General features: G+C 29.3%; 6 protein-coding genes and 2 non-coding genes across 8 annotated transcripts in view; 3 read left to right on the forward strand and 5 right to left on the reverse strand.

Annotated features, from left to right (window-relative positions):
- Kpol_1017p7 (uncharacterized protein) overlaps window positions 1-397 on the forward strand; it is a gene marked incomplete at both ends in the record, with an annotated part of 1,274 nt that extends 877 nt beyond the window's left edge. The window contains one exon of the mRNA XM_001642982.1: window positions 47-397. Coding sequence (XP_001643032.1) covers window positions 47-397 — 351 coding nt within the window.
- A 129-nt stretch (window positions 398-526) lies between these two features.
- Kpol_1017p9 (uncharacterized protein) lies at window positions 527-1,459 on the reverse strand (the record flags this gene model as incomplete). Its single annotated transcript, XM_001642983.1, has 1 exon — window positions 527-1,459. One exon carries the CDS (start codon window positions 1,457-1,459, stop codon window positions 527-529), a length of 933 nt encoding a protein of 310 aa, XP_001643033.1.
- A 733-nt stretch (window positions 1,460-2,192) lies between these two features.
- On the reverse strand, window positions 2,193-2,897 carry Kpol_1017p10 (uncharacterized protein; the record flags this gene model as incomplete). Its single annotated transcript, XM_001642984.1, has 1 exon — window positions 2,193-2,897. The coding sequence occupies one exon, from the start codon at window positions 2,895-2,897 to the stop codon at window positions 2,193-2,195; it is 705 nt and encodes a 234-aa protein (XP_001643034.1).
- Window positions 2,898-4,767: 1,870 nt separating this feature from the next.
- Window positions 4,768-5,847, reverse strand: Kpol_1017p11 (RTA1 domain-containing protein; the record flags this gene model as incomplete). The annotated part of the gene is made up of 1 exon (XM_001642985.1): window positions 4,768-5,847. The coding sequence occupies one exon, from the start codon at window positions 5,845-5,847 to the stop codon at window positions 4,768-4,770; it is 1,080 nt and encodes a 359-aa protein (XP_001643035.1).
- Window positions 5,848-7,580: 1,733 nt separating this feature from the next.
- Window positions 7,581-9,245, forward strand: NOC4 (ribosome biosynthesis protein NOC4; the record flags this gene model as incomplete). Its single annotated transcript, XM_001642986.1, has 1 exon — window positions 7,581-9,245. One exon carries the CDS (start codon window positions 7,581-7,583, stop codon window positions 9,243-9,245), a length of 1,665 nt encoding a protein of 554 aa, XP_001643036.1.
- Window positions 9,246-9,386: 141 nt separating this feature from the next.
- Kpol_1017trna1 lies at window positions 9,387-9,460 on the reverse strand. Its single transcript has one exon. It is a non-coding gene; the product is annotated as a tRNA-Ile (tRNA).
- Window positions 9,461-13,648: 4,188 nt separating this feature from the next.
- Window positions 13,649-13,721, reverse strand: Kpol_1017trna2. Its single transcript has one exon. It is a non-coding gene; the product is annotated as a tRNA-Ala (tRNA).
- Window positions 13,722-14,093: 372 nt separating this feature from the next.
- Window positions 14,094-14,543, forward strand: Kpol_1017p13 (AGL178W family transposase; the record flags this gene model as incomplete). The annotated part of the gene is made up of 1 exon (XM_001642987.1): window positions 14,094-14,543. A coding segment is annotated over one exon (450 nt), but the record flags the coding sequence as incomplete, so codon positions are not given.

The following is a 14,543-nucleotide window of genomic DNA, read 5'->3' on the forward strand; positions in this document are numbered from 1 at the left end:
CTGATTCAAAGTGGAATCTGTTAAAAAACCACAACCTGAAGTTGAAATGGAAGCTGAAGACAAAAGTGATGTGTCAAAGAAGGGAACTTCAAAGAAGGAAACCCCAAAGAAAGAAGCTTCAAAGAAAGAAACTCCAAAGAAGGAAATTAATAAGAAAGAAGATATCACAAATGAAGGTAATACTGAAAATGATAATGATAACAAATTATTAGAAAAATTAGAAGATGAATTTGTTTCTAATACCCAAAATGCAGTGGAAAAAATGGAAGAGTTGACTGATAATTCAAAAATTATTAATCTAGTTAAATTATATCAAAACTTTCAATTGGTGTACTACAAGCAATGCATTCAAGAAATTGAATCAAATTTAAAAATTTTAAATGGTTTAGAAGAATAAATTTAAATAAACAAATTATATATAAATTATATACCTTAAAACTCTTATAAGATATTAATGCCATAGTTTTCAATGTAAAATTTCATATTGCTACGTAAATTGAATATTATCATGTCCTAATGAACTTCATTATATCGTAAAATTATATGTCAAGTCCTGTATTGGACTTGATAATTTCTGTGTTGTGACATCATCATCACTATTATATAAAATTCTTTCAATGAATTTAACCTTTGTACGGTTTTTATTTACTAATATCACGATTTGTGATCTTGTACCATAATATTGACCAATTGGTAATGACGCTCCAATTTTTTCCTTTTCTTCTTTAGTCATTACGTTTAATGGTGGCACAAGTATAGTTTCAGTCATCAATTCTCTGACATCAACATCTTTAATCAAGTCTTCATTCAAAGTATTAGTAGATGCGATATCGAAACATTTATGTATTAAATCATCCTCAGTTTCGCATAATGGCAGATGCTTCAATAAATTTTTAGCTAAAGTTATCTTCTCCCATTCTTTTGTACTTTTACCATTAGATTTTCCGAATTTATCATTAGAAATTACTAGATATGGATTATCTACAGTCAATACCTCATTTGTGCTACCAATTGAATCGATGACATTATATTTACCAATTCTGACATCGCCATAAAAGAAATTAAAATCACCAGTCTCTTTAACGAAAGGATATTCTTTAACAAACTTTTCATATGAATCCCAGTTAAGGAGACTATCAGTTTCTTTATTATCTAAAAATTTTATAGGTAATGCACCTCTAGATTTTTTTGTGCTTGGTACTGAACTCTGAAAGCTATCGTCATTTTTCAAATTTAATATTGTTGAAACTCGACCAAACTCATTTATCCCACACCAAGTACCAATTTTATTAACATTTTTTTCATTACTCTTAGACATATCATAAGGACAAAGAATTCTTGCATATTCACCTTGATTCCAACATGTTTCATGAGTTCTCCTTTGTAAAAACTCATCCCTATTGGAAATCAATATTAGATCATAATTAGGATGATCTCTTGATGCTAGAAGTATACACATTGTCTAAATATATTTGTAATTAATTTGTTCTCCAATCGACCTGTTCTTAAATATTTGCCAGCCTTGTATGTTTAAATTTATATTTTAAAACTATATTAACTTTTAAAATGACTTTTCCAATATTTCCTTCAAGACTACTTAGTTCATCCCTTTTTAACCTAAACCCGTGAAGAATATAAATCATATAGAATTTTTTCAATTGTTATAACAGTTTATATATATTTAATTATCCTTTTAACAAACAGGTGATGCTATAGTTTTTATTTTTAGAATAATAATCATAAATGAACACTACATAAGAAGGTAAATTACTAAATTCACTATTTAATACGTATATGCATAAAATGTATCATAAATTGATATACTTGGCTGATACAATCATGGTTTCCAAACATTCATTCAGTACACTAAACGAATGCTTTAATAATAGTTGATTATTCATTTTATCATCACTTAATTATATTTTCATTACAAAAAAATGATGTTAACTTAAGGAAATGAGGATATCGATTAATACCGAATATATATTTAAAGGCAACATAACACACATTCTTCTCTTCTTGCTTTAAGTAAAGACGTTTCGATGAAGTTAATATCACCCTCTCTTTCTGGATTAAATTAGCAATGGTAAAATGATATTAGAAGTGATATTACTGTAGTTATCTTTACTATATAATCTTAGTAATTGAAACAATTAGTTGGGATGTGATTAATTCACATTCATAAAAATGAATTATTGGTATGAATCTAAAAATTTATAAATAAACTTTTTTACAGGATTGATTTCATGTTTGTGCTCTTCCCATTTCTCTAATTGCTTCTTGTTTCTTTCTACTACAATATCTATATTTTTTTGCTCTAATTTACCATGAGGTAAATGTTCAGCAGGGTGTTTTTCTTTCTGTTCAACATCTTTATCTTCATCATTTTTTTCATGATGATGATGATGATTATGATGATTATGGTGATTATGTTGGTGATTATGATGTTCATTTTCTTCATTTTTGCCATTTGATTTATTACTATGCATTTCTTCTAGTGTCTTAATTGGAACTAACCCAGTTTTTGTTTCAATTCTGTACTCTTCAGGAAAGGCTGCATTATTTTCCATGGTTGCAGGTAATACATTTTCAGTAGGCACTTTTGAAAGTTTTGATTCAGTTTCCCTCAATGTAGCTACAGTTTCTGTGTTGTTTTCCAATGCATTTCTAGTGACAATTTTTTCAATTTCGTTAGATGAATTGACTTTTAATGTATTGGTTTCACTTGTGCCACTCTTTGTCTTATTGAATACACCAGTATCGTTATCATTATTTGAATCTAAATTGCCTTTAAATTCTTGAGGGGCAAAAGAATTCTGTGAATCAAATGATGAAATATCTTCAAAATTACTTGAATCTGTGGAGTTTCTATTATTGTTATCTTGTTTTGATGTCATGATTTTATTTTGGGTTCTTTTGTTCTTGTTCTTGTTCTTTTAAATGATATATATGTATGTGTATTTAATATGCTTGAAATTTATGGTACTAATTAGAATATATTCGATGTACAGGCACCTTTATTATCCTCTAATAGATTATTAATTGCAATGCAGGGACAAGAAAGTACAAATAATATATATAGATAGCCGATTATTTTTTTATAAGAAAAGAGAATATTCTCAATAAAAACGTCCCTTTGAGACTCTCTTTTATATGCATATTAGATAATGCTAACAATTTTAATTCAAGTTTTTATTTAACAAAATTTTATCCTAAATTTAATTGAAAGAAGGAGTCTTTCTACCTCTTCCTTCTCTGCTGTCCTTACGATTTAAAACATGTTTATTTGACAGTGTATAAGAGGAAATAAGCGTTTGTAGCCTAAGAAAATTCCGGTTAGAAATTTTACAAGGGACAGGCAATGAATAAATAATTTATTTTAGTAAAAACAACTTGAAAACCATTTTTCCTATCCTTTCTTTAGTACGACGACCGTAATAATATAGGAGACATCAATATCCTTTATTTTATCAAGAGAAAGAGAGAATATTCACATAACCTCTTCTTATTCAGCCCTATGTGACCCGCATTCTATCAACTCAGTCCCTAACGTTTCAAAGAGTAATCAAAATACAGTGTTACCTCTCCTAGGAAGATATCTTTTAATGATCATCAGAAACACAAGTAGAACTGAAAATAATTTTTTTCGAAAATATTTATAACAAGAAGAGGGATGTAGTAAAAAAAAAATGTAGTGAGTAACTCTAGGAGATCTAGACACTACATCAGTTAAATGCTGTTGAGGTCAACTGCAATCATCGCTATAATCCAGTTACTTAAATAAACTCAACCCCTACTGCTGTTCTATCTTGTGCGAGACAGTAAAGGCAACAACAATAAAACGTCAGAAGGTCTGTTATTTTTAAACATTGAATAAATCCAAATGAAACTTGGATATGGAAGTGTTCTTGACAATAAATATTGCAGTTATTGGTAGAAAGCTTGGTTATACAATTTGTGAATTAGGTTAAGATTGGTTCATTAAAGCTTAGTTGGATTTGGCTTATAGTTCTGTCAGTAATCTCTTAAATTCTTCTTCGGCTTGAAATTAATTCGAATCAAAATTAAAAACCACTGCTGCGTCTTTTCTTCCTTGATTTTTTGTTTCCTCGGTTGCTAGTTAAAGTAAAAGGTTGTAAAAACTTAAGTTCGAGAAACTAGCCGTATCATTTGCAACGAGGTTTGGACAGAGAGAGGGGCGCCGTACATATGCTGGGTTTAAACGGAAACGGTACGGGAAGAAACACAAACCAATGTCTGTATCGGCTCGTGTATAGTGATTTGTTTTCCAGATAAATGGGAGGATATCAGAAAAGAGGGGTTGCTGTGTCTGCACTTGGCCATCTTTTTCCTTTTTTGGAACTACATTTTTGATCCCGACTTCCCTTCGGAACGAGGGTTTAGATTTGAAACCGGCTTTTACGCCCTCGGCGTTTCTTTTGCTTCTTTTTTATTTGGTGTCTCTTCTGATCCATTAAAGTTTGTCAGCGACAGAAAATTTACAGATCTTGAAGTATCTTGTCCCATAGCAACAGGTAATTGATCTACTCCCCTCTAATCTTATCTATTCAAATCTTAAGATTGAAGCCCAAATGGTTAAGAACTGAATTGGAATATACATTTGTCAAAAGGTGCTGATACATATGTATGTTTGTGTATGTGACACTAGGTTGAGTAAAATTAAATGATTTTGAAATTAAAAGAATTGAAAATTATATATTAATTATACTATTAGAAAGTTCTAAATGAAAAAAATTATATTCGAATTCATGTAGCTTTGCCTGGTGTCATTTCGTAATCGTATTCTTCCGTAACATGATCCATTAATTCTTCATCTTCATTATTAACACTTTCTGATTCTACTTTACCTTTTGTGATGCGAATATCATAACTCTTACCTTGGAATGCAAGGCCGGGATGGAAAATCGTTAATGACACAGTTGCAATTAACATCATGATACCATCTAGAGCAATGAAATACCATTCGTGTACTGAAATATTACCTAAAAAGCCGCTTGAAAATTCAACTAAACGATAGATGCAACGAACAAAGACACAAATGACTGATAACATAAATGCTAAAGGGAAATATTTGAAGGAAAATCTTTCTGGGGATACTCTAATTTTGCTATATTTTGGTCTGAATTGATAGTCTATCATGGTTTGAGATATTTGCCAGAAACCAATATTTCTATTTTCTGTATTCATATATTCTTTACGAGATTTCACGTAAATTCTATACATGAAATCAGCCCATAATAAAGCAAATGCTGTCATTGTAGCAATTTGAATAGCCAAACCAATAATGAACAATGTAGTACCAGCGTCAGAATCACTACCTGATGAAGCTAAAGCACCGGCTAAACCACCACCAGCCGATTGTATGAAAAATGAAGCAACATCAAATGTAATAAAAATTTTAGAATAATATGTTGGTGAAGGCAAACGGCAAAATCTCAGTCCGTATATTTCAATTAATTTAGCCAATTGATAATATAAACCAGCCATTGTAGCCACCGGGGCAATAACTAAAGCAATTGATTGGACTATATAAGGACCTAATGAATAAACATCGTAATGAGAGCCTACTCTCCCACCATAACCTACGATTTCAATAATAATTGCAGCTATAAAAGAGTATGAAAACCAATATTGACGATAGGCAAGTAATTGAAAACCATGAATAATTAATAATACACCCCAAATAGCAATCATTGCAGCATTGTAACCTAAACTTGGTACTAAAGTACCATAGTATGAAAACCTACCACTACTGTCAGTGACATTTGAAATTGCCATATCCGCTATATGTGTTGAATTTAATAAAAAATTATTAAATTCTGACATCTTTTAATCTTAGTGATACAATGCTAATTTTTTATTTTTAGTTTTTGATTGTCTATTTGATGGTAACTCGCCCAGTATGGTGACAATTACAATTACAATTGTTGTTTATTCATATATATTGTTTATTTATATATATTATTTAAAATTGGAAGAGTTGGTAATAGAATAACAATACCCATTTTTACATTCATATTATATACCTTTGATACCAATGATAATATTTCTTATTTGAGTACAGCAATAAGATTTTTTTTCATTGGTATGAAGTATATTGACTTATTGATTAGCTACCTAAAACAATAGTTAATTGGTTTAAGCATATTATAAAATTAAAAGGAGGAGAAGCAATGAAGATGCTGTCTTCTTTGTATAATCTTGCCGCCTCCAGCTTCATTGAAGAATATTCATTACATGATTGCGTATACAAAGACAATACTGTTTCGAAAAGGTTAGGTATAGCCACAACTTAATGAATATTGTAAACTATAATATGGTTAGCCACGTCTCATCGAAACATGTTGTGTATTTGATACATTCATCTGCGCTTCTTTTTTTTTCCGATCTCTCAAGAGTATTTTTCTCTTGGTAGCGGCAGAAGGCTATGGGATGAGATCAAAAAAAAAGAAAATGGGAAGCCTCTCGAATTAAATTTTTTTTCATTTTTTTCATTTTCGAAGTTTGGTTAGAAGAATCGCGTAGGGAACATAAAAAAAACTAGTTAATTTGGAGGCACAATCAGATAAAATTGAGGAGCTTGTCAAATTACCAAAATCAGGCACTTGAGAGGCTTTGAAATGTCTAAAATTATGGATATACTAGTGTTAAAGAGTGTTATATCTAGCTTTATGACAATAAATCAGCGGCAAAGTTATTATTTACATTTCTTAATTGGAGAGGTTGAGTTTTAATGCATGGTGATTGTAGACTCATATGTTTTTTTTCAGAGGCTCTAATTCTTTCATTAAATTCACTTGAGATTGGCAAAGAGGAGTTCTTGTCGTAATTTCAAATGGTTATGTTAATACGATGTGTCTTGGTATTAGTTCAGAGGAAGAAGAAAAAATTGAAGAGGTAACTAATATTCAGATTCGTAGTTGGTCCCGGAATCTGTTTTCAAGGCTTATTCCATGTTTTTCGCTTTTGGGCGGGGGTGGGGATATGTTACTCTCTTGACGACAGACTAGATGCTGTTTTACCTGTCCTAATCCGGTTAAAGCTTTACCAAATTTACTAATAAACAATTCGATCGCAAGAATTTTTACCAAATCTAAATAATTAGTATTTAGTAGGAGATTTAGCTTTTTGTTTTATATACATTGATGAATCTTTATAGAGGAGGTGGCAGTTCATAGGTCACGTTTATCAAAAAAAATATCACTGTGTACATTAAATCGTACTGGTATTGGATATTTCTTGATGCCTTGGATGTAAATATTATGATCAATTTACATAAATCAGCACACTATCTTTATATTTCTGTCATTCATCACTCCAAGACACGGTAGAAGAAGTTTATACGTGAAGTATCTTGAAACCGGGTAAACTTATTGGTTTTCCATTTCTTTTTTTTTTGGGCGTTTTAGGCGAAATAATGAAAAATTTCAATGCGATGAGAAGAGATGAGCTTATAAGAATAGTTAAATATAACGACATATAATTGTGAAATAGCTCTCAATATTATACAATCTAATACAATAAATATATAGGAATATCAACAACGAAATTGTTTCAAGATGTCGTTGTCTATGGAAGATATTAAAAAAAATTCCAAACTAATTGTCGCTAGTGATGATAAGACAAATTATAATTTTATTGTCAAACTTATTAAAGAATTAACAATAAATGATGAAAATATAGTTGATGAACAATACTGGGAAGGAAATGAACAAAAATTAAGATTTGTTGTTGTATCTTTGTTCCAGATATTTAAGAAGCTTTTTAATCGTAATGAAATTACAATGAAGAAATCTAAATCAACAGAAATAATGCAATTCAGAGATTGGTGTAAGAAGATGTTTGAATCTTTTAAGAATTGCTTGTTAAATATCATCCAAAATATTCCATTCGAAACTTCCATCTCCTTAGATTGTTTAGATATTTACATGCAATTATTAGAACTTGAATCAGAATATTTCTCTTCAGGTGAAGATGATCCATATTTCCCAAATATATCATTTAGAAAATTATTAACTGCTATTTGGAACTCAAATTTTCAAGATGAAGAATCAGAAAATGGCCAATCCATAAATAGCATTGTAATTGAATTCACCAATAGTTATTATAAAAAATTTGCTGATATACAATTTTATTTTCAAGCAGAGTTAAACAAGTTTCTATGTGATGAGAACGAAAAAGTTAATTATACCACCATTAATGGTGTAGGGAAATGGATGACTATTGTAAACCATGATGTTCATTGTTCAAATACAAATGAAGAAGACTCGTTGGAAGTTTTTGTTTCAAACCCTCCAAAGATTGTTGAAGATATTTCAAAATTTAAAGCGAATTTCGAAAGTAATTGGCTACATATGCTAAATTCAGATTTAACAGTAGGCCAATATAAGTCCATCTTATTGGTTTTGCACAAAAGAATTATACCTATTTTTAACACACCTTCCAAACTAATGGACTTTTTAACCGATTCTTATAATGTGAACATAGGTAAAAAGGATAATAACAGTGGGTTAATTCCAATTTTGGCCTTAAACGGTTTATTTGAATTAATGAGATTATTTAATTTGGAATATCCTAATTTTTATCCAAAATTATACCAATGCTTAGTTCCAGATTTAATGCATGTCAAATACAGATCAAGATTTTTTAGATTAATTGACTTATTTTTATCATCATCACATTTATCAACCCATCTAATAGCTTCTTTTATTAAAAAGTTGGCTAGATTATCTTTAACTGCCCCACCTGCAGCCATTGTTACAATAATTCCATTCATTTACAACCTACTGAGGAAGCATCCAAATTGTATGATCATGTTACACAACCCAATGTTTATCGAAAACGCATTTGCTACTGATGAGGAAAGGATGGCATTAAGAGAACTGAAACTAAATTATAAAGATTCATATGACGATAGTGAAACTAATCCAGAATTAACAAATGCTATCAATTCATCTTTATGGGAAATTGTTACCTTGATGGATCATTATCATCCTAATGTGGCAACATTAGCAAAAATATTCGCTCAACCTTTTAAGAAATTAAATTATAATATGGAAGATTTCCTTGATTGGAGCTATGATTCTTTGTTAAGTGCTGAGTCAACTAGAAAATTAAAGGTTTTACCTACTTTGGAATTTGAAAGTTTTGATCACATTTTTGGTGAAGTTGATGAAGAAAAGGGAGTTGAAACTGAAGCTTATTTAGTTAGTATAGATTGGTAATTTATATAGATATGCATGTGTTTAATTCAAAAAAACAGACACTGATAAATTGGTGTACTTATTACATAGAGGAATAGAAATAATTTGACCTGGAAAGTTTTCCATTATCAATCATAAAAAGGGTCATAAAAATAAAAAGAATGGTCCCTAGCGGGATCGAACCGCTGATCTTGGCGTTATTAGCACCACGCCTTAACCAACTGGGCCAAGGGACCATCTGAATTGTTGAAAATTTTTATAAATATTTATGGTCAATTGTGATAATTAGTTATGTCCGGGTTACAAGATAATTAGTGTCACATTAAAAGAGATGAGATACAAGGGAACGTATATATGTTGTGACTTTAACCTGGATACTCGAGGATAAAGTTTATGTCACTATTGCTGTTTTTCCTATAAGATGAATGTATCGATTTCTCTAATATATAAAAGGAACAAATTTTCAGTTCCGATATATAAAACTATTTATGTTATATAGACTACTCTGTTACAAGAGGATGAGCGAGTTACCACTCACTGACCTCAGTAATAGGTCAACGTACCTATTTAACGTATATCTACTCTCATCATAAGCTTAAAGCTCTTACCATTTTGACAATATAAATATACAACAGTTATTGTTGTGACCTAAAATGTAGTTAATATAATGGTAGGTACACAGGATATTGTCATGACGCAATGTTTGACAATTGCCGCGATGATAATATATAATCCAATATTACAAATTCAATGGATTATTAATATGATTATTAATATCAGGATATGATTATTAATATCGGGATATAATTAGAAATAACAATACGCACTTATGATTAGTAATGATAATCATTGATTATAATTAGTAATTATAAAAAGTAATTATAGAAAGAAACTATAACCAAGGAATTGACAACAATCAATTGTATCAGCGGTAGTGAAGTACAAAGGAATTATTGATAATTAATTAATAATAATAAGATTATGAAATTGGATCTAACCATATAAAAAGGACATGATATTTTGAAATATCGAAATATCATCTGTCCAATTTATTATTATATATTTATTTAGTTCATTTATAAGACAGTACGGAGAAATAAATAAATATTACTATTACTTCAAAATCATCTTAATCAAATCACCAAAATGAATAACTCAGATGTTAAGTTAACATCTGAACAGTTATAGAATAAATGGGTACATTAGTTAAACTATATAGAGAGTTGTCATTGAGATATAAATAAGAAAAGTTGTATTCTAAGATAGAGAAAAGAACACTTTTGTAACCGAAAATATAGGTAATATACGTCTAGGCTTAAAGCATATTGCAATAGCAAGGTACAATCAAATATTACTAATCCGATAGATTATTAACATTATCATTAATATCAGGTTATAATCAGCAGTTGAATCATTGGTAGTGAAGTGCAACGGCAGAATTAATATAATTGATTGATAATACTTAGATTATAGAAATGGGTCTAACCATATAAAAGGATATGATATTTTGGAATATCAAAATATTATCTGTACAATATATTAATACGTATTTATTTGGTTCATTTATTTGATTCTCTGGAGAAATACATATAGTTCTAACTTCAAAACCGTCTTAAATATAATTACCAAAATGAATAAGTCAGATATTAAATATACATCTGAACAAACACACCCTTCAAGAGACTAGATTACAAGATTGTTTGTTGAAGAATATACTATTATAACTCTTAGTTTTCAGTGACTATATAATCTATGTAACTAGTCTGTAGATTTTGTGACTAAATCTCTTGACTTGTTATCTGGACTTGTTATCTTGACTTCTTGACTTATCTCTTGTTATCCTTGTCCTTCATCTAGTCTGAAATTAACTAACTGCTCTATAATCTTCAACATGTATCTTAAATACAACGATGCTCCATAATTTTTTGTTAAAGCTATGGGTTAATCATGTGATAAGCATATACTAGGGATTACTTTATTACAGAAGTGTAGGAATTTTTATTTTAATTTATTTTAAAAGAGTAATGGATACTTTTTGGTATCTCACAGTGTATTTTGGTTCTTCAAAGAAATATTCTAGAGATTATTATTCTTATTTGAATTTTTAATATAATGTAATAAAGTTATGAAATCTTACAGTAAGCTAAATAGATCCATGGCTAGATATTGTTAGTAGTAATTAGTTCACCTTTTTGGAATAGATTTTGCCATGTACTTTAGATAAATAAATTAGACATTAAGTTAAACAGAGGATAAAGATTAAAAATATATTTTATAAAAGCATAAACGCAATGGAATTAGTATAGTTAAACATCATATGTATATAAATATGAGATCCGATAATCAAAGATCTGGCTGATAGAGGGACCAGTGCCGCAGTTAATTCCTGTTTTAAATACTCAATTTTTTACTCATAGGGAATTTATTTTGGTGAAGAGAAAAAAAGTGAGTATTATTTTGTATGTTAACTAATTTTTAAATAGATATTTGGTTGGTTTTCAAGAATGATTTGATCATATACAAATTTAATTAAAAATTTACTTTAATCAATGAAACTGCTTAACAAGTATGTTAAACCTTTATTTTGGCAACTTCATTAGAATTATATAATATAACATCCAAATATATATTTCTTATTAGATATATATCACATATAAAGGCAGAAGTTATTTTGTACTGCTAAGCCATAACTTCGGCTAATAACTTAAATAAAGGTTGTTTTGAGCCAAAATAAAATACAACTTATTAAAATTAAATCAAACGGCTACAAGTTTGAAGTTTTACAATAGAAATTGGAAGAGTATTCTCAAGAATACTCTTTTTATAGTAAATATTTTCTTCTATAACAGAATCTTCTGTCAATGTTTTTTTCCAATTCCATAAAATATCTTTTTTTAAAGGTATTGAAGGAAGGCTAAATATAAAGATACTAATGAAAATATAAATAATTTAAACATGTCAAAAGGAAATTCTATATTGATTGTACTTCAGTACTAAAAGATAACAATAAGGAAAAAGGATATTGTTATGTTTCATACAAAGAATGACACTAATAAATTGTTAATATGACATATATAAGGGACATAGTTCCTGAAGTAAAGAGATATAGTTTTTGCTATTAAGCAAAGGACCATAAGGATCTTTATGTATTTAATACTACTGTATAGTTATTAGAATAGTTTATTAACCTGAAGTATTTATATCTACGCTTTGTTTCCCTAGATAAATACTTATTATATTAATATTTAATATTCCAGACCAAACAACACAATGCACCACGAGATTAATTTTTTAGAGTAACATAATTAGATACTAAAGTTTTACATATTAATTTTATGGGCAATAAGAATGAAACAAATGACATATTGAAATAAACTTGATTAAGTAATTAAAACCAGGGGTGAAATTGTATAGTATCAGATCAACCGCACCACAATACTATTATTTACAATTTAATATTAAAAACTTGTATTTATATCTATATAATAATAAATGATTAATTACAAAATTACTATTAGATATAAGATTCTTGCCAAAGAGTTTTTGATGATAAATATTTATATTCTACCTATAAGTCATATAACCAATGCCTCGAGCCTTTGGTAATATTTGAAAACGATAAAAACATTTTATAATAGTACATATCTATATAGTATACAATATAAAAAGGAGAGCAAGTTGAATTTTAATTGAGATATTTACTTGAGTCCTTTCTGTTTCTATTTTTTTTAGTAAAAACAGCCTTAAAGTTAAGGCACAGTTATATATTAGGCAAAAATGTATGATTACAAGTTTGTGATTATGAGTTAAAAATATAGTCGAAATTTTAACTTTTGAGTAATATAATATCAAAAAAAAAAGATCAAGCCATTCAAATTAAACGGCAATTAGTTTTAGAATTCTTAGATATTTATTTAGTATCAATTTAAAAACGGTAATAACTCTCTTTATATAAGTGTTTCCCAAAGATTTTTAACTAATACCACTTGATCACCTGGTTCTTATCAAATGAATTAAGCTTTATTTTAAAGTAAAGTCAAACAAAATCCATTCATACATATTCCAAAGAAAACATTTATATTATTCTAAAATAAGTAATATTTCTGTCATATTAAATGTGAATTTAGTAAATCTGGTCGGATTATTAGATCATTAATATATTTTTATTATGGATTGCTTTATTGTGCTTTGAAGTTAAAATAACATTATAAAAACCAGATATTTCAAGAAAAGTTTCCTCGCTTAAAGAGGAAGACTAGAAAATTGAGATATAAAAATAAGTCAGGGAATAGAAGGGGTTTGAATACTTCGGAAATGGTTAATTTTATATAGTAATGGAGAATTTCAACATATTAAGCTATTTCCCCAGAAAACAAAAGTTATTGTTATAGCAAATCTTAAATAATCGAGAAGTAAAAAACAAATGGACGAGTCCGGAGTCGAACCGAAGACCTCTCCCATGCTAAGGGAGCGCGCTACCAACTACGCCACACGCCCGTAATTTGTTGAAATTGTCGTAATGAATTAGGACACAATTGTGATTAGTCGGAACTAGCATGTGATAAGTTGGAATGTGAATGTGACAGGTTGGAACATGAATGTGATAATCTAACAAGGTCCGGGTTGAGAAAGAATGACTCTTACATGTCAAGAAAGTGAGTCAATAATGAAGGTATATAAATACAGTAGGTAGATCACTAAGATGTATATTAGCTATCCATATATAAAGGTTGCTAATTAGAAATAATAAATTAAGTTGTATTCTAAGCTGAAAGGTGACACACACTAGAGGGTTTGGCATACAACATCTGGTAGCGCTAAACGGTACTAGGTTATCACAGAGAATAGTTATCAAAATATCAAAAAATCATGCCAAGGGCAACACCAACTAAATCAAGACTTTCCGAGACAAAAATTGGAGGTTCAATTCCCCCAGAAGAAAAGTTCACTGGAACAGAGGATGCAGCTAAGTTACACGTTTTCATCACAAATATGGGAATGAGGATGGACACGAGACAACTTGACACTGATGCAGAAAAAATAGCATTCTTGTGCGACAGATTATACGGTACTGCTGGGGTATGGGCAGCACAATGCTACCGCAATTCACCAGGTTGCACATATGAATCTTTCAAGACAAAATTTGTTGAACATTATGCACATAAAATTGACCATCATAAGATTATCAATCAACTACTAAACATGAAAGAAGATACATTAGGATTGGAGGACTATAATCTTAAATTCACAGAATATGCAGCTCTGTTTCCTCCATCTATGACAATTGACAAATTTTTAGTTAGTATCTATCTTCGAGGT

Source organism: Vanderwaltozyma polyspora, genomic scaffold (assembly GCF_000150035.1).
Source record: "Vanderwaltozyma polyspora DSM 70294 KpolScaffold1017 genomic scaffold, whole genome shotgun sequence".
Lineage (NCBI taxonomy): Eukaryota > Fungi > Ascomycota > Saccharomycetes > Saccharomycetales > Saccharomycetaceae > Vanderwaltozyma > Vanderwaltozyma polyspora.